At 45.0% G+C, this 18,277-nt stretch overlaps 1 protein-coding gene across 1 annotated transcript in view; it reads left to right on the forward strand.

The window, feature by feature from the left end:
* Coro1c (coronin 1C) overlaps window positions 1-16,642 on the forward strand; it is a 74,290-nt gene extending 57,648 nt beyond the window's left edge. Inside the window, exons 4-11 of the mRNA XM_003477818.5 lie at window positions 2,932-3,061; window positions 5,748-5,929; window positions 7,114-7,233; window positions 8,542-8,646; window positions 10,366-10,511; window positions 12,617-12,674; window positions 12,775-13,020; window positions 14,442-16,642. Of these exons, the coding sequence (XP_003477866.2) occupies window positions 2,932-3,061; window positions 5,748-5,929; window positions 7,114-7,233; window positions 8,542-8,646; window positions 10,366-10,511; window positions 12,617-12,674; window positions 12,775-13,020; window positions 14,442-14,561 (1,107 nt within the window). The 3' untranslated portion in view covers window positions 14,562-16,642. The remainder of the gene's footprint in view (window positions 1-2,931; window positions 3,062-5,747; window positions 5,930-7,113; window positions 7,234-8,541; window positions 8,647-10,365; window positions 10,512-12,616; window positions 12,675-12,774; window positions 13,021-14,441) is intronic.
* Window positions 16,643-18,277: the final 1,635 nt, after the last annotated feature.

The raw sequence follows: 18,277 nt of genomic DNA on the forward strand, positions 1-18,277 counted from the left end.
GAGTGATAAATGGCTAGAGAAGCTTGAGAAAGGAAAAAGTGAGGCCCTGTTATGAGTTCTGTCTCTGCCTTCATATTTAAGAATGGGAAGGTTGATTATAACCATAGCTCACATCACTTAGTCCCTGGTCAAAGTTAGGTGGCCTTGTTGTGTGGTCCTTGAAACAGCCCCAGCATCGCATGGTTAGAGTGCCACCTGGAGATGGCAAGTGGTATTACCGCTCTTCTGGTTCTAAGCCTGGATCAGAGTCATCTTGCAAAATGCATTTCCGGTTGAGTCACTGAAGTCTCATTTCATAGTTGTTTCCCTACCGACTTCATGCTTTGATCAGATCAGTAGCCATTGTTTTCTGTTTGTTTTCTTCAAAATTTCAGTCCCACTTTATATTTAAAGAGTCAGTCGCATTCATTTCAGGGCTGTTTTGCTAATCACAAATCCTTGAGTAAGGACACTACGTGTGAGGATGACCGCAGGTATGTTGTGCTGGAGGGGAAGTGGTTGCCCACGCTCCCCTGGGGGAGTGGGGTGTGGTCAGTCTGCTTGGCAGGAGGGGCATGGGTCTGCGTGAGGAGGGAAATTGTCTTTTTGCCTCTGCGCTTGTTCACACCTGCCTTGTATAAAATTTGTGATGGTTCCAGAGCAGTCAGGTGAAGTCTAGACATAGGTCCTCAAAAGACAAGTTGATTTTGCCATGATTTGCATAATAGGCTATATTTAACCTGAGCACAACAGTGAGCTCATCACTCAACTCATGGGTTTTCCCCTCGCTTCAGACTACATTATTTTGTCCTCATTTTTCTCAGGACACCAAAATAGCTGAACCGTAAATGCTGGTCCAGAGCCCTGCCCTCCACTAAGCAACTAAACCCAAATAGTTGTTTCTCTCCTTAAAAATCCCCACAAAGGGAAATTCTGTTTATTTCTATCATTTTTTCACTGAAGTAATTTGTTAAAATCCTTTGGTGATGGTAAATTTACTTATTGATTGATTGATTGATTTTTGGTACTGGGAATTGAATTTGCCACCTTGAGTTTGCCAGTATTCCAGGCACTGTGCTGCTGAGCTATACCCCGGGCCCAAGAGTGTAATCATTTTAGACTTCAGCCTTTTCATGAACTTAAATATTGTGTAATATCTGCTGAGAAGGGTTGCTGCTGTCCAGCTCACTCTCACTCAGTCTTCTTCTCAGCAGATTGCTTCTCAGCCTTTCAATGTATGGCTTCCATTATTAAGCAGACGCCCTCGCTCCTTCCACTAGGATGCCTTTTCCCTGCCCTCTTGTCCCTGCGTCCAGGCCTATCCCGTTAGGATATGGTGACTCTTCCACATGTCCTTACCACTCAAGAGCATTTAAAAAAAACAGCTTTACTGAGATATAATTCACACAGAATTCACCCATTTACATAATTTACAATCCATAGGTTTTTAGGATATTCAGATAAATGTAGTCATCACTGCAATTTCTGAACATTTTTATCATTTCTAAAAGAAGCCCAAAGCCAGGTGTGGTGGTGCACATCTGTAATCCCAGCACTTGGAAAGGTCAAGGCAGAAGGATTGCCATTAATTCAAGGCCAGCCTGAACTGCCTAGCGAGACCCTGTCTGAAAAAGCTCACAATGAATGAATGAATGAATGAATGAATGAATGAAATCTTCTATCTTTTACCTACCACCTTTTCCCTGCTTTCCAGGAAGCCGTCACTACTCTCCTTGTCTGTTTTTCCCTATTCCAGACATTTTCCATGCATAGAATCCTATAATGTGGGGTTGGGGATTTAGCTCAGTGGCATAAGCGCCTGCCTTGCAAGCAGGCAGTTGTGAGTTCGATCCCTGGTACCGATAAAAAAGAAAAGGACCAAAAAAAAAAAAGAATCCTATGATGTGTACCTTTTTATGTCTGACTTCTACTTAGCCCATTTTCAGGGTTCATCTGTGTCATAGCAGGTACTAGTGTGCCATTCGTTGTGGCCCAATAGAATCACGTGATGTAAGCATGTCACATTTTGTTTAGCCATTTATCCATAGATGAACACTTGGGCTGTTCTTACTTCTTGGGTATTATGAATAACACTGCTGTGGGCATTCTTCATGCAATGTGTGTATGTAAGTGTGTGTGTGTGTGTGTGTGTGTGTGTGTGTGGTTTTTTGAGACAGAGTCTTATTTTGCAGTTCAGGCTGATCTTGAACTCACTTTCTAACCAAGGATGACTATCTCCTGCCTCAGCCTCCTGAGTGCTGGGATTACAGGCATGCGCCACCATGCCTGGCCTTCTTGCTAATTTTTGTGTGGTATATATTTTCATTTCTCTTGGATGTATCCCTAGGAATAGAATTGTTGGGTCACATGATAACCACATGATTAGCCATTTAAGGAAGTGCCAGAGTGACTACACCTTATAGGAACTGCACCAGCAGTGTGTGAAGGCTCTGACTTCTTTACATCCTTGCCAGCTCTTGTTATGTGTCTGTTTCTCTCTATCCTAGGATATGTGAAGTGGTATCTTATGGTTTTGACTCACATTTTCACTAAAATGAAGCGTCTTTACTGGGGACTGAACCCAAGGCCTTTGCATTGAATTACATCCCCGGCCCTTTGTCAACATTTTGAGATAGAGTTTGCTAAGTTGCCCACCTTGGGGTCAAACTTGTGATCCTCTTGCCCAATCTCCCAGAGTGCTGGGATTACATATGTATACTACCATGCCCAGTGCCTTATTGATAGTCTGATCTTTGTGATACCATGCTACATTTTACTGTACAGCCATTTCACAATGAAATGTGAAGTGCTTTTCGCTAACCACCATTGTATGGTCTGGTTAGGCAGAGCATATCTTCCAACTGGATGGTCTTCCAACTGGATGGTCACAGCAGAGAAGTTAAGGAAAGACAATAGGGCTCACGTGGCTCCTCTTCCTTCCTTTTCCAACAGGTATGGCAGATTCCAGAAAATGGACTTACCCTTTCCCTGACTGAACCTGTGGTGATCCTAGAAGGCCATTCAAAGAGAGTCGGTATTGTGGCCTGGCATCCAACGGCACGCAACGTACTCCTTAGTGCAGGTAGTGGCGCCAGCGGTCCCTCCTTGCCCTGGGCTTTTGCTTCTCTTGGGCCTTCATATGGAGGAGAACAACAAATGCGTTTTGAATGTGTGTTCTGCAGCTTTGTTCATTTTTGTGATGCTAGGAGTCAAAGCCATGGCTTCCACACAAGTGCCCTGTCATTGAGTTCTTCTACTATTGTAGCTCTGAAAAGAGCACTAGGAAACCATGGTGCAGTGCACTTACAAAAATACGGAAGGCTTCACACACTTTATATGTGGCCTACCTTGTGCAGTTAGTGGTGTGCTATGATCCTTCTCATAGCCACTAACCGTTCCTCCCATTAAATGTGACTATTAGATACATTTTTATGACTCCAGTATAAACCATTATGTGGATATACCTCAATTTTCAGTCTCCTGTTTCTGGACATTGATACTGTATCTGATATTCACTATTAGCACTGTGAGGAACGTTGGCAGCTTGGTGTGCTTACTAGTTTCTCCCTGATTACTTTCCAAGTTTATCTTGCAGAAGTCTTTTCTGTGTCTAAAACTTGAGATTTTTTTTTTTTTATAGGAGCAGTTAGAGAGGGCACTGAGGAGCTCTGGGAGTGATAGAAGTGTTCTGTGTCTTGGTTATGGCAGAGGCTATGTGATTACATTCATTTGTTGAAACTTCCCTAAGTGTACATTAGGGCAGTGGTGACGGACCTTTTCAGACCAGGTGCCCAAACTGCAACCAAAACCCGCCTTACTTATTGCAGAGTGCCAGTACTGCAGTTAAACCTGAGAACTGAGGTTTTAGTTAAGGAAAACCAGTTGTTATCCAGTTGCTCAGTGCTCAGCTGCTGAGACTTGGCTGATGAGCCAGAGAGAGGGCTCTGTGTGCCCACTGTAGTAGTGCCCACACGTGAGGGGTGTACCCTAGATATATTAACACTGTATCAGTGGGAGGGGTTTTGTCTGTCTTGTTTTTTTTGAGGCAGAGCCTTGCCGTATAATTCAGGTTGGCCTTGAACTTACTAGGTAGCCCTGGCTGGCCTCATGTTTACAGTGGTCCTTCCTTCTGAGTGCTGGAATTACAGCCTGTAGCACCACACTTGGCTTAGTAGTAGAATTTTTAAAGGTCTAATTCCTCACTAGTAAAACAGAGGCAAGTCAGTTTTTAACTAGACATGGAATGTTTTGATTTATGGTGAACTAAATAGAAAGTTAATGCCAGGTATTTACAGAAATCATGGACTACTTTCAAAAACTACATCAGATACTGTTTTTTATAACTGTTGAAAAACTGTAATTGGAAATTTTCATCTACTCAGAATCTCAGCCTGATAAGAGGAAAAAATTCCAGAGATGGAATTCCACTGTGGAAAGTTTCCTGCTGCCCTCCTCATCGAGGTCATGCGTAGGGTATCAGCACGGACTGCTTCTGCTCCCTCTCCCACAAGCGAAGCAGAGCGGTGGGCTGCAGGCTTCTGCATGTGCTAAGACTGTGTGCTCTGCCTGCAACAGCTGAGGTTACCTGCTTACCTGTGAGGAACAAAGCCGAGGAAGGGTCACTTCTCTTCTCTTCCCCTGAGTTTAGCTCCAGCTTTGTGTACTGTTATGTTCTCTGGTTGCCCTTGAGTAACTTGTGTACAATATCGTATATATTAGTGGCTAATTTTTCTAAAGTACTCACAGAATTGCTTTACTGGCAAGAATTCACCATCTTTCCCTTATTTTGCTTTATGTATGAACTGATGTCCTGAAAGCAACACATGATCTTTTTGTTTTGGTGCATACCGAGAACTGAACCCAGAACCCTTGCACTGAACTACATACTAGCCCTTTTTTATTTTCTTAACTCTATCTTTTTTTTCTTTTTTTATCAGTACCGGGGATCAAACTCACGACCACACACTTGCAAGGCAGGCGCTTATGCCGCTGAGCTAAATCTCCATCCCCTGCTTTTTTATTTTCTGAGACAGTGTTTTGCTAAGTTGCTCAAGTTGGGCTTAAATTTGATACTCTTCTGCCTCAGCCTCCCAGAGTGCTGAGATTATAGGTGTACCCCATGCTTCTTTAAAGGGCAGAGCCTTAATGGAATGAAGGGTATAATTGATCAGCTGAGGGCTTATGGGCCTTTTAAGGCACCACTTTCTGAATCTGCATGCCTAGTTGACTATTTTTTGGGCTTCGCACCATGATCCAAGCCACTCTTAGGCTATTTGTCTCCCCTTTTAAAGATAAGACCTGTGGGGAGCCAGTGGGTCAGTCCTTACATCCCTCATATCATAGTAGGTTACCAGCTTTCCTATACTGAGGCCGTGTGTCACAGCATCACTGATTTGACTATCTGCCACCCAAAGTTCTTTGAAAAGAAATAAGCTGCTATGTTCATGCTGATGCTTGATTTACTAGGAAAGGAAACTTGAAATGACTCAGGTCCACCAGCCCAGTTAACTCTGAAAAAAGATAAGATTCTATTTTGGTGTAGTTCTTTGGTTGCTTCATATGAACTCAAAGTTAGCAAACTGTGTTTCCTTTTCATATTTTTATTTTATACAAATCTTTTTCTTGTCAATCTCCCAGTTAGTAGAGCTCCTGCTTATTGGCACTTCCTTTTCTGTGCAGTTGTAAATGCCCTCCCGGTGTTGATCATTTTCTCCAGCTTGTTACACAGGTGTTGGTAATCTCTGGGGGGCTGGTTTTGCTTGTTTCAGGCTGTGATAATGCCATCATCATCTGGAATGTGGGGACAGGTGAAGCCCTTATAAACTTGGATGACATGCATTCAGACATGATTTACAATGTGAGCTGGAACCGGAATGGCAGTCTGATCTGCACAGCTTCCAAAGACAAGAAAGTGAGAGTAATTGATCCCAGGAAACAAGAGATTGTTGCCGTGAGTATTCTCCCAGTGGCTGCAGCTCTTCGGGACCTGTGGACTCCTTGTTGTTTTTTGTTTGTTTTTTTTTTTAATTGGTACCGGGGATCAAACTCACAGCTGCCTGCTTGCAAGGCAGGTGCTTATGCTGCTGAGCTAAATCCCCAGCCCCGGACTCCTTGATTTTAAGGCAGGCAGCAGCTCTGGCCATCGGATCCTTGCCAAGCACAGGTGTGAACTGAAGAGAAAACCCTATACAGGCTTCTGACTGTTCCCATCACATGTCTTTCTGGAGTTACATATTTCCAGCCTTGACTCTCCCTTCTTCCTTAGCAAGCAATACAAAGAGATAGTTTTTAATCACTCTTTGAGAATTGAAAAGTTTAAAAAAGAATTTAGAAGTTTGGATTAACTGAATTAGACTCCATTCCTGCTTGTGGGACTTAGTGCTGACTGCTAATGAACAGATTGCCCGTTTCCCAATGTGGTGCAAGTGCCTTACAGAACTGCAAACTGTTCTTTCCTTGGCTCTGTGTCTTAGTGTCTGCCACATTGGTTGGGCGTTAGCAAAACCCCATGTCCCAGCTGAAGGCGGGGCGGGTCTTTAGTCAGGATTGAACCCAAGAATGTCTCACTTCAGCTGTGCCGGGATGCCTTCCTGGGATGCTGTGGTCTTTGGCAGTGGTATTTCTAAAGGGTTGGACAAGCATGAGGGCCAGTGCTCACTGAACACTGGTGGCCTACCTGGCCCTGTGTGGCATCTTTCTTTCCTAGGCATTTCCCAAGGTGGGTATTAGTGCACTCTGATTAAATGAATGAGATTGAGAATGGAGTTGACTAGACCAGGTTAGCTCTAGGTTATTGGAGAAATTGTAGGCCATCTCCAACCTTTAACCCTGTATATAGCCCTCTTGAGAAAAAACCCTGTGTACATTCTATTTGCGGTGCATAGACTTTGGTTGGAAAGAGTAAGGTCTTTGAGTCCAGTTCTGGTGCTCTCGCTTGCTATCTAGCTGGGGACCTTGACTACATCACTTACTGTTGATCTGTTTCCTCACGTGGGAAGGAAGAGGGGTGCTTGACACTCCTTGCCTGCGTAGGAGAACACAGATTGCATGCAAGATGAAGTTGGGTCTCCCCACCCGCCTTTGGTCCTGCAGTTTGAATATATCCAATGTGCCTCTTTGCTGTCACTCTCCCAGGAAAAGGAGAAAGCACATGAAGGAGCTCGGCCCATGAGGGCCATCTTCCTGGCGGATGGCAACGTCTTCACCACCGGCTTCAGCCGCATGAGCGAGCGGCAGCTGGCGCTCTGGAACCCGGTAGGCCTCTTCCTTGCAGCTTACTTTCACCTGAGCTGCTTTCTCTCTGCTCTGAACTGGTGGCTGCATTAGTAGTGGATCATAAGAGTCTTAGTGTGGTCGTGCAGATTCCTCTTGTCTTAAATTGCACAGGAAGTCCATGGCCTCACTGAAGACTTAGGGGTGGCTATGTTTTTGATACTCCCAAGTGAGTGTGTGTGGGGGGTCTACATTGACTGTATTTTTTTTTTTTTTTTTAAGAATATGCAACAAATCCAGCATTTTAGATTTGGAACATAAAGTATAAACTTTCATGTCATAAACACTGATCAGATGTCTAAATCAGAATAGTTCTAGCTGGCATGGCGGCACAAGCATATAATCCCAGCCCTTGGGAGGCCAAAGCAGTAGGATTGCCACGAGTTCAAGGTCAGACTGGGTTACATAGTGAGTTCCAGGCCAGCCGACAGAGCAAGGTCCTATCTCAAAAAACCTTTAAAAAAAAAAAAAAAAAAAAAGATAGTCTTGCTCGGGGGAAATATTTATAATTAGCATAAGTCGGGGGGAGAGCTCCACTGTATAGATGGTGCAGTTCCAGTTTTGTTTGTGTGTCATACAACAGTTTTGTTTGTGGTAAGACCGAACACCATACAACACCAAGCATGCAGGGTCAGAATGTTGATACTCTCTGCCACCCAGACTGTGGAATTACAGCTTGTGAGCTGACTTTCCCCATTTTTTGGAGACAGGATCTTGCTATTCGCCTAGGCTAGCCTCAAACTCGCGGTGATCTTCCTGCCTCAGCTTCCTGAGTGTTAGGGTTACAGATGGGCTTTCATGTGCTTTATGTCTTTAAATTTTTAAAATGTATATATCTGTGTATAATGAGAAAAGATGCTTTTTAAAAAGCAAACTGAAAAGAAAAAGAGTGCTTATTTTTCTCATGGAACCATGTACATTAATTATGTGGTCAAATCAGCATAATTTTTCCTCACTTTGATCCTTATTGATTTTTTTTTTTTTTTTTTTTTTTTTTTTTTGTCTTTTTGAGACAGGGTCTGTCTATGCAGTTCAGGCTGGCCTTGAGCTCACTTTGTAGCCCAGGCTGATCTCGAACTCATAATGATCCTCCTGCCGTAGCTTCCTGAGTGCTGGGATTACAGACATGAGCCACCGCACCCACCCCTATTGATATTTTCATGTATGAAGATTTGCCTTGTTCAAATTTTAGATTATTCTGGAAAAATGGTTCATTTAGTTACAGAATGTATAATAAAGTTACAAAAATTTGTCTTCTAAGATATGTACATATATTTTTTTTTTCCTCAGAAAAATATGCAAGAACCAATTGCTCTTCATGAAATGGACACAAGCAATGGGGTGTTGCTACCTTTCTATGATCCCGACACTAGTATCATTTACTTATGTGGAAAGGTAAATAGCGATTTTGATATTTGATATTAAATTGAATCCTGTAAAGGGAAATATCTGTCCTCTGGAGATTTAGAAGATGCACAATGTACCATATTATTTAAATGTTTAAATTTGTTTTATTTGAGTGGTAAGCTGAGGTAAAGACAGGTAATTTTGGTATGTTTCAGTGTTGAGACTGGACCAGAGACAAGGACTGGGCCAGGTGTTGGGACAGATGGCAGGGGAGCTGGTCACTTAGAGCACTCTGCTGAGAGAAATAGGACGTGCTGGTGTCTTGTTTCCACCTAGCAGTGCTGTGCGACTGGTGATTTTTACATCCATCTGCATTGGTATTAGGAATGGGTAACAGGTTTGCCACATCTAGTGGACCTTGTGTCATAGCTTATAAAGAGAAACTCCTGGGTGGATGGGACCTTTGGAGGCCTCAGAAACTCTCCAGAGGGTTCTCGATCTAGGAGCTCAGGGTGAGGGATGGAAGACACATGGCCTGACTGAAGTTTCGGGGTGACCAGTGCTACAGGAAGATGTTACTGTGAACTCAGAACACCTTCCTGTTGCCTTATGAACTCAACTGAAACCGTTGGTAGCTTTACTGTTATTATTAATTCTTTTTAGTAGGCGGTAACTTCAAAATTCCTTATTCTTTTGTAGATTCAGTTTTCCTAAAACCTTTTTGGAGTTGAAATAAATGAATTAATAAAAATGGAGCTTTGGATGCAGTCCGCACGCTTGTTTGTGGCCGCTTGCTGCTGCTGAGTTCCTTTTCACAGCTGACAGAGCTGCTTTGCATGTTTAAGGTCAATTAGTTACAGTCTCAGAGCTTGTCTGTTTCCTTAAAAGTCACTTACTGCAGCTGTTAAGTACATAAGCCTTACCGTTGCTGCCATGGACTACATCAAAACAAAATGAACAGCTTACCCAGAGAGTATTAACCCAAAAGGGAAAATTACTTTGGGTATACAGAACACGGCTGTACATGTGTGGCTCATTGTTACCGCTTTAAATTTTTAAGTGATTAAAACAAATGGAAACTGTGAGAACAAAGAGCTTTGTTAGAGCTTGTACTGCCTTTGCCTGGCTGTTTAGGTTCTCTGTGTGTGTGTGTACACACGTGCATACATAAATGTGCACATGTGTGTCTTCTCTTCCAGATAGGATTGTCTTCAGTGTTCAAGTTGGTGTAACTAAGTAATGGTTAACTTAGAGTAGTGTATCTCAGTCTTCGGGTCTCCAAAAACCTGACCATTTTAAATAAGGAAATTACAGAATTTTATACATGCCAGTTAGAACTCCTGTCTGAAGTTGAAGGATACAAAAACTGAGGTCTCATCATCAGAAAAATCTCATTGTTTCTTATCATTTGATTGCTTGGTGTTAATATCCTCGAATCTGTCATTGATGCTGACCTGGGCTAATGAGCAAATCTGTAAATGAGTAATTATACTCCCAACAATCTTCCTTAGGAGAATAAAATTAGAGTCCTTGGGAGTAGGCACAGGAAACCATTTAAAAGCCTGCTGGGTGACTAATACGTAGTCAGGGCTTCACCTTTGAGGGAAAAGAACTGTTACCTACTTAGGAGAGCCTGTGTGGGGAAGGAAAGGTAAGCTACTGGAGTCAGGTCCCCTTGAGTGCTGAGGTTATGGAGGAAGGAGACCGCCGTCCTCACCAGCTGTTTCAGTTAGCATTAAACGCTCCTTTGTCTCTGATTTCTTACAGGGTGACAGTAGCATCCGCTATTTTGAGATCACGGATGAATCCCCATATGTCCACTACCTCAACACATTCAGCAGCAAGGAGCCTCAGAGAGGGATGGGTTACATGCCCAAGCGGGGACTTGATGTCAACAAATGTGAGATTGCCAGGTAAAGATTGGGCGTATTAAAGGGTTTCAGCTCTTTGTAGCAGCCACACCATACCAGAGCAGTACTAGTACTGTCTACCCTGGGTGTGGCATGGAATTATTTAATACCTGATTTCCTACCCGTTCAACCAGAAGAGCAGCAGTTAAGGGCCTGGCTGAGCTGCATTGTGTGCTCACTGAAATAGTGAAACCTTGTCTCTTGACTGTTAAGCTAAGGCTACAGCCCATGTTCTCTGGTAGACAAGCAGGTGAGAACCTGGCTCTCGGATTAAAAAAAAAGGTAGTTTCTGGCCCTGAAGGGCTAAAAATCAGGTTCTACAAAGGACTGTGGACCTACTGGCCCTACACTAGACAAGCCAGTGATCCTGCACTAGGGTGTGAGGCTAGCTTGATTTAGCAGGTTCCACGTGTTGTACAGTTTTTGCAGCTGTGCCACTCCTGTTTATATCCTGTAATGCTAATCAGTTTCTAAGGGGATGTGCTTTTTTTCACAGTAGCCAACAAAAGATACTTCATGGGACTTAGTGGTCACTGACTGTTTAAAACAGCAGACCAGCAGCACACTTAGATAGGCTATCATATCACTCGTTCATATGAAGTTTATATGCACTTCAGAGTTTGCATGGGTTCAATCCCTAGCACCAAAACAACACCACAAAAGGTTTGCTGCTCTGGTCATGTGATTAAGAATTGATACTTACATTTTAAAAATAATAATAATATAGAGATTTTTATAAGCCTTATTAATGTTTTTTTTTTTTTTGGTACTGGGGATCAAACTGATGACCTCATGCTTGCCAGGCAGGCGCTTATGCCACTGAGCTAAAAAATAACTAGAGGAATGAAACCGTCACAGATAATTTTAAATTGTGTTGTGAACCTAATCAAAATGTGGTTCGAAACAGATTGAATCTGAATTGAAGATTACATGGACTGTTTTGGAACACAGGACACTGCTTTGTTTGCTGAGTCCTGAATTCTGCGTTGGGCTCGGTGCTAACCATGCTACATAACTTTGACTTCTCTTAACAGCCCCTTGGAAGAAGGTGTTAGTTTTGTCCCATTTAAGGGTGAGAAACTTGAAGTTTGGAGAAATTGTCCTGCCCTCAGAAGTTGTAGTAGAGCTGGAAATCAATCCTTTGACACCCAGGCTGCCTGCAGAGTTTACATTAATCAGCTTTTAAAAATGGCTTTGCTTTCTCTGTGGCCCTTTCTGTTGACATAGTGACTGGGTGTTAACGACTGTTTTACAAGCACCTTTACCAGGCAGAGCTGGGCCGTTTCTGTTTCGCCTGAGCACAGGCTCATCCCCAGCAGCGCCCTCGCTGACTGCTGGGCTCTTCCCTGCGTGCCAGCTGCCTCACCTGGCAGTGTGGTCAGAGCCACCCGCAGCTGCCTGTCTTGGTGAGAACTCAAGAGACTAAGTCGCTGCCCGTCCTGGGCTTGCCCTTACACTCTCATCATAGGTATTTCTGGTTTGTCTGTAAGATGAAAAGAAGAATTTTCTCACCCCACCCCTGCCCTGCCATGGAAGCATTTTTTGTCCTCTTCCATAAGATAATAGTTGCTTTATATTCCCACTCTTCCCATATTGAATAATTTCACATTTTCCATGATGCGCTTTGCTTGGATGCCAAAATCTTACGTCCTAGGTTTGCTTTCTTTTCCTTTTTAAAAATCTTGTTTATACTTCACAGATATTCAGCCACCTCCAGCTGGCAGAATACCTAGCACCCAGGGCATAGATTAGGGTGTGTGATCTCTCTGGTGACAGGTAACGTTTTCAAAAATAACTCATTACCAGTGTTGGCATTTCTACTGTAGTTAATCTGCCCCCAGGTAATTAGTTTGACCCTCACCATAATTCATAGGCCTCTCTTCATGGTTCTTGTCGCCAGCTTGCCTAGCACAGATACTCTCAGCCTCAGTTTTCTCATCTGTAAAGTGGGGAACTAAAGTCCCACCGCTTCCAGAGAGGCTCAGATAAGGTGATGGGAAAAAAAGCATTTCATTTCCCATGTTCCATTGTAGAAAAGTAGCTTTTAATTCTGTTATTCAGCCTCATATTTTACTTTGTGTAACTTTGCCTTTACTTTCCCTTTGAAGATTTTTCAAGCTTCACGAGAGAAAGTGTGAGCCTATTATCATGACTGTTCCCAGGAAGGTGAGTGCCCAGTTTCCCAGGTAGTTCATACTAAAAAAAAAAAAAAACCCACACCTTTTGTCTTCATCCTTACAGAAAGTTTCCCAAATGTCTCTTGCAGTCTGACCTTTTCCAAGATGACCTGTATCCTGACACAGCAGGGCCCGAAGCTGCCCTGGAGGCTGAAGAGTGGTTTGAGGGGAAGAATGCTGATCCAATCCTCATCTCTTTGAAGCATGGATACATTCCAGGCAAAAACAGGGATCTAAAAGTAGTCAAGAAGAACATTCTAGACAGTAAGCCTGTTGCAAACAAGAAGTGTGACCTGATCACCGTGCCCAAGAAAAGCACAGACACGGCCAGCGTGGTAAGGAGTGCAGGGGATGGAGGGATGTCCTTGGCTGGCTCAGGTCTTTTCCTCTAGAAAGCCCTGAATGACCCAGGGCACTGAGCCCTGACCCAGGTGACTGGCACACAGGAGTCTTTGTAAATGATCGCACACGCTGCATGTGGGAGTGTCCTGGGGCAGGTGGCTTGGTGAGTTTCTGGCCAAGCTTGGTTCCTGGAACTCTGGGTTTTATAGTTTGGGTAGATGCCCATCTCTCACCGTCTCTGAGGGTGAACAAACCTTTGCAGGGGGTTCCCTGTCTCCTCTTTTTGAGATAGGGTTTTACTATGCAGTTTGGGCTGGCTTAGCCCAGTTGGTCTCAAACTTGCAGTGATTATCCTGCCTTAGCCTCCTTGGTGCTGGGATTATAGGTGCCACCATGCCGGGCAGCGTTTTAACTTTCCCAGACTCCTGTGTGGTTTGTAGAAGTCTGACATGGGAGTGCAGGGTCACAGGAGCTAGGGAGAGGAGGGGTCCTGGAGGGAAGAAGTGTAGGAGTGGTCTGGTGTTGCTCAGTGGTCTGGTGGTGTAGGGGCCACAGCAAGGGTAAACCTGGCAAGAGCCATCCGTGGAGGGATGTGGGCCAGGAGATAGGCCCTGGGAGGTGGGAGGTGGGGAGTCCAGCCTCCAGAGGGGAAGAGGGTGAGCTGCTCCTGAGCGGGTAAGAGAAATGGAGAGGCAGAATCATACCTGTAGGAGCTGACGAGGAGGCAGCTCCCTGGATTTCGGTAACTGTGAGATTTCCAAAAGAATCTGCTGTAAGTGGGAAAGGCTCAGTTCCCTTTGAAAATTAGCAGACTGGAGCCGGGTGTAGTGGTGCACTCTGGTAATCCCAGCACTTGGGAGGCTGAGGTAGGAGACTTGTTTGCAAGTTCAAGACCAGCCTGGACTACAAAGTGAGCTCAAGGCCAGCCTGCACTGAGTAGTGAGACCCTGCCTCAAAAAGACAAAAAAAAAAAAAAAAAAAAAAAAAAAAATCAACAGACCAGCAGGAATTTCATTCCCTGAGACCCTCCTCGGAGAGAGAGGGAGCTCTGCAGCCTTTGAAAGTGTCAGTCTCTCTCTGGTCAGCCACAGACTACAAGTGGTGGAGCAAGTGGAGTGGTTGGGATCCAGTCTTGCCGTACAATTTTCCACCTGAGATAACCTGTGCTGAGTCCACAGCACGGGGGCAGCAGTAGCTTGGCCTCCGAGGAACACAGTTGTTTTAGCATGGGGTTGCTGATGCTCCCTCCGGCAGGCATCAGTTGTGTCTCGTAAAGCAGTGGGATTTGACTTCTCTGTTTGGAGATTACAGTTTGCCATTTGCAAATGGAATACTTTAAGACTCATAATCACAACTGCGTTTGAGTTGGTTTACTGCTTTTTAGTCACCACTCCCTTTTTGTTTGCTTTCTTAGCAAAATGAAGCAAAGTTGGATGAAATTTTAAAAGAAATCAAATCGATTAAAGACACAATCTGCAGTCAAGATGAGCGTATTTCCAAGTTAGAACAGCAGATGGCGAAGATAGCAGCCTGAAGGTCTCACCTCCACCCTCCAAAATGGGAGCAAGAACTTGTGCTTGGTGGCTGGTGGTTGGCGTGGTCCTAGGGAGGGCGGAGAGGGAGGCACTGCCACTGGAGACATTCCATCCAGATCTGTCAGCCAGCGATAGGCCACATTCCAGTAAGAGCTCAATTCCTCTCCCAAATTTTGCAAGAACAAAAGCTGAGCTTTTTATCAGAAAGCTTTTTTGATGTTTTAAGTGTTATGTGACTTGAACTTTTAAAAGACAAAAGTGCTACTTTTAAAGTCCCAGATATCCTGAATTTTAGAAAACAAACCAATTCTGATTCAGTGTCGTGCCCAAGAACCTTTTTTTTTAATGACTAGGGACCAATGCCACATCGCTTTTTATATTTCTTTTCTTTTTTTAAATGTTGCCAAAACCAAAAGTAGCTTGTTTTTCTTTGTATTTTGCTACTTTGCAGTATTCATGTGTGGTTTTTTTTTTTTCTTAATTTGAAAGGGACAGCACTGTGTATGTTTATAAACTAAATGAAGATATTATTTTGTATAAACATTCATCTGAGAACAATCAGAGCGGTGGCCACATGGTGCTGGCTCGAGTGCAGCACACCCCTGGTCATCGTAATGACTGTACAAAAGGAAGACTTGAAATCATGTGGACCCACATTACCACCCTCACTCCTGAGTCTTCTGATCAAAAAAGCTCGAATTGTCTCTCCTCCTTTCTTTCCTTTCTCTTTTCTAGAAATTGGGTGGTTGTACCAGAATGGAATTTTGCTTGATCCTGTGCTTCAGATGATTATAATCTAACCCAAACTAGCATGTGTTTCTGCAGTTTTGTTACACACAGAATCTGTCTGTCACATTCATCACTTTGAAACTCATGGTCAGTACTTGACAAGGGTGCCCGGGACAGGAGGACCACACATTGCTGAGTGTCCCTCCTGCCCAGCTCAGCAGTGTGCCTAGCTCTTGAGTGCAGTGGTAGGGCCTGCGCCAGGGAGCGTGGAGGGGGCCTTTGCCAGGTGGTCCTCTGTTTTCTGCTTGACCCTGCTGTCCCTGAGCTGTATGGAGAAGCAGCAGCTCTGCTTACACCCAGAGCACCTGGCTCCCTCCTCTTCACGTCTGCTGTGACCGCTCAGGGCTCCCAGCCAGTCCCGCCTGTCTCCCTGCAGGTCAGCCCTAACCACACCCTTCAAGGCCAGGGTGCCAGTGGATGTTGAGACTGAGGCGAGTGGGCTGGAAAGAAGCGGAAACGAGTGCAGGCCTCTGCTGTCACTCTGACTGATGTGTCCAGTCGTGTCCCTTACGTACCCCACACAGACCAGCTCACAGACGCGCCATGGACTCAAAGGGGCAGGAGCTGAGCACTGACCCCCTGCTCATCCCTCCATGAGTTGGGAGCCTGCCCTGTTTCCGCGTTCCCGGATTGCATTTGTGCAGAGCCAGACCGAAGGAGCCTCTGTGTGGAAAGGGCTGAGTGTCTGACTGCATGTGAGCACACAGCGAGCTCCTTGGCATGGGCGTGGGCTGGTGTGGCAGGAGTAAACCGGAAGCAGGACAGAGTGGGGCCTGGCAGCTGCCGGCATCCGAGTGTCTCAGGTGGCTTTATGTCTGTATGTGTGTTTCTAATACTGAAGGAGATAGTAAGACACAACCATCACAGTAATTTATAGTCAAACCTACGTTATTTCCATATCATGTTATCTACTAAGGGCCTTCATTTTGAAGATCCAGAAATGTGTTAAGGTTCTGATACCAAATTAGTGAACAGAATCGCTGTGGATGATGATGAAATGCCCCAAGGATTGTGGTTCAAAGCAAAGAGGGTGAGCAGGGAAAAGTTACCCCGACCTTAGCGTGCAGCTTCTGGTGTATTTAATGGAGGGATGCCCAGCCAGGCTCACAGCAGGCACCTGAAGCATTGTGGATCATCTTTCCTGTTTTGTCTTCGTCTTCTTTTTTTAAAATGCCATGATACCCCAGAGGAGGACACTGAATTACTCCTAGATCTGCTCTTGTAGAGCAGCCATAGTGTTCTGTCAAAATACTTGCTTCCATTTTCAGAGATAAAGATCATTGATTACAAATCGGTGTCCCGTGTTTCTTTCACTCCAACCTGGCTGTCTCCCAGGCAGCCCCACCTGGCTCAGCCCGGGGACTCTGAGGGTAAGTACTGGGGAAGGAGCAGGCACTGAGCTCAGGAAGTGCGGGGTCGAGAGGGGCCTCATAGAGGCCAGTGCACCTACCTGCCAGGTCCGCGCAGACCTGGGTCCTGGAGCGCTCCTTTCCGGGCTCCCTTTCCTCACCTTGGAAGAAGGATGCTAAGTCCATGCAGTTTAAGTGGGAGAGACACCTGTGTCTGTCCAGTGCAGTCAGCCCTTGCTGAGCGGCTGCTGTGGTCACTGTGCTGAGCTGATTGCCTGCACAGCTCCTCAATACCAGTAAAATTCTCCTGGCGTGGCTGCTGTTTTTATTGCAGCGGAAGATGCTGATTATCAGTGGGATGGCATGCCTGCTCTGGGCTCCCTTTTTACAGTACTTCTTTTATTCATGACAGCTCAGTGTTGCAAAGAATTTCCATTGTTTACCTTTTCTGTTTATAAATGTGGGAAATAATCAACATAAACCTCTCTCCTCAATGTCTTATGCTCAAATACTGTGGAAGTATACACCTGTAATCCTAGCTACCTAGGAGGCTGAGGCAGGAAGGTTGCAAATTCGACCCCAATCTGAGCATTTTAGCAAGATCCTGGGTCAGAATACAAAGGACCGGGATGTAGCACAGGAGTACAGCGTTCCTGGGTCACTGCCTAGGAAAAACTGACTCCCTTATCCTAGCGTTGTCTTCTTTGTGGGCAGAGGAGCTGCCAGGTTCTCCTTCAGCTGGCGGCTGCAGGAAGCAGAAGTAAGTTGGCAGACTTCTCTCTAGACCCACAGTCAGGGAGGAGACGCGTGGTGGTCTGTTTACAACGGACTTGTTTTCTGGCTGTGGCTGTCTCGATTCTTTGCCAGAAGACCTAGAGACCATCGTGTCACCACCAGACAGCCAGCTAGACCTTGTCTGGGGAGAACTTGCGCTTTTTAAAGGTTACTTCCCATGTTGTATTTAGTGTTGTGTCCCGAAAAACTTTTTGTTGGCTCTTAAGAATTTGTTAACTCTAAGAGGCTCTTTCTCTTTGTGCTGGCACAATAAAATATCCCCAAATGGTCCTTGGACTAGGGACACAAGTCATCATCAAGAGCACGACTTCGCTTCCTACGAGCTCTGCTTGTTCTCCAGGATGGACCGTGCCTTTCCTCCATTAGAACCCCTGCCCACCACAGTGCTGGGAGGGATCCTTCACCCCTCAGCCGGGGGAGCATGAGCAGGTGGTCACCATGCCGAAAGTATGCTTAACATTTTGACCCAAGGTTCATCTTGGAGATTTTGTCCCAGGGAACTAGTAGGAGATATCCTCAGGAATTAGAGGAGGGAAAATTAGTCCTGCTGAAAGGAGTTGGTCACATACGTCAACACTGTGTGGTTAAAGTCACTTAAATTGGCCATGGTGGTGCATGCCTGTAATCTCAGCACTTAGGATGCCAAGGCAGCAGGATCTCAAGTTCAGAGCCAACCTGGGCAACTTAGCAAGCCCTTGTCTCAAAATTTGGTGATGGGGGGACTGTGGCTCAGTGGTAAAGTACTCCTGGGTTCCATCCCTGGTGCATTATAGAACAGTTGA

This window comes from Cavia porcellus, unplaced genomic scaffold (assembly GCF_034190915.1).
Source record: "Cavia porcellus strain 051 isolate PalLab524CR breed Dunkin Hartley unplaced genomic scaffold, mCavPor4.1 scaffold_16, whole genome shotgun sequence".
Lineage (NCBI taxonomy): Eukaryota > Metazoa > Chordata > Mammalia > Rodentia > Caviidae > Cavia > Cavia porcellus.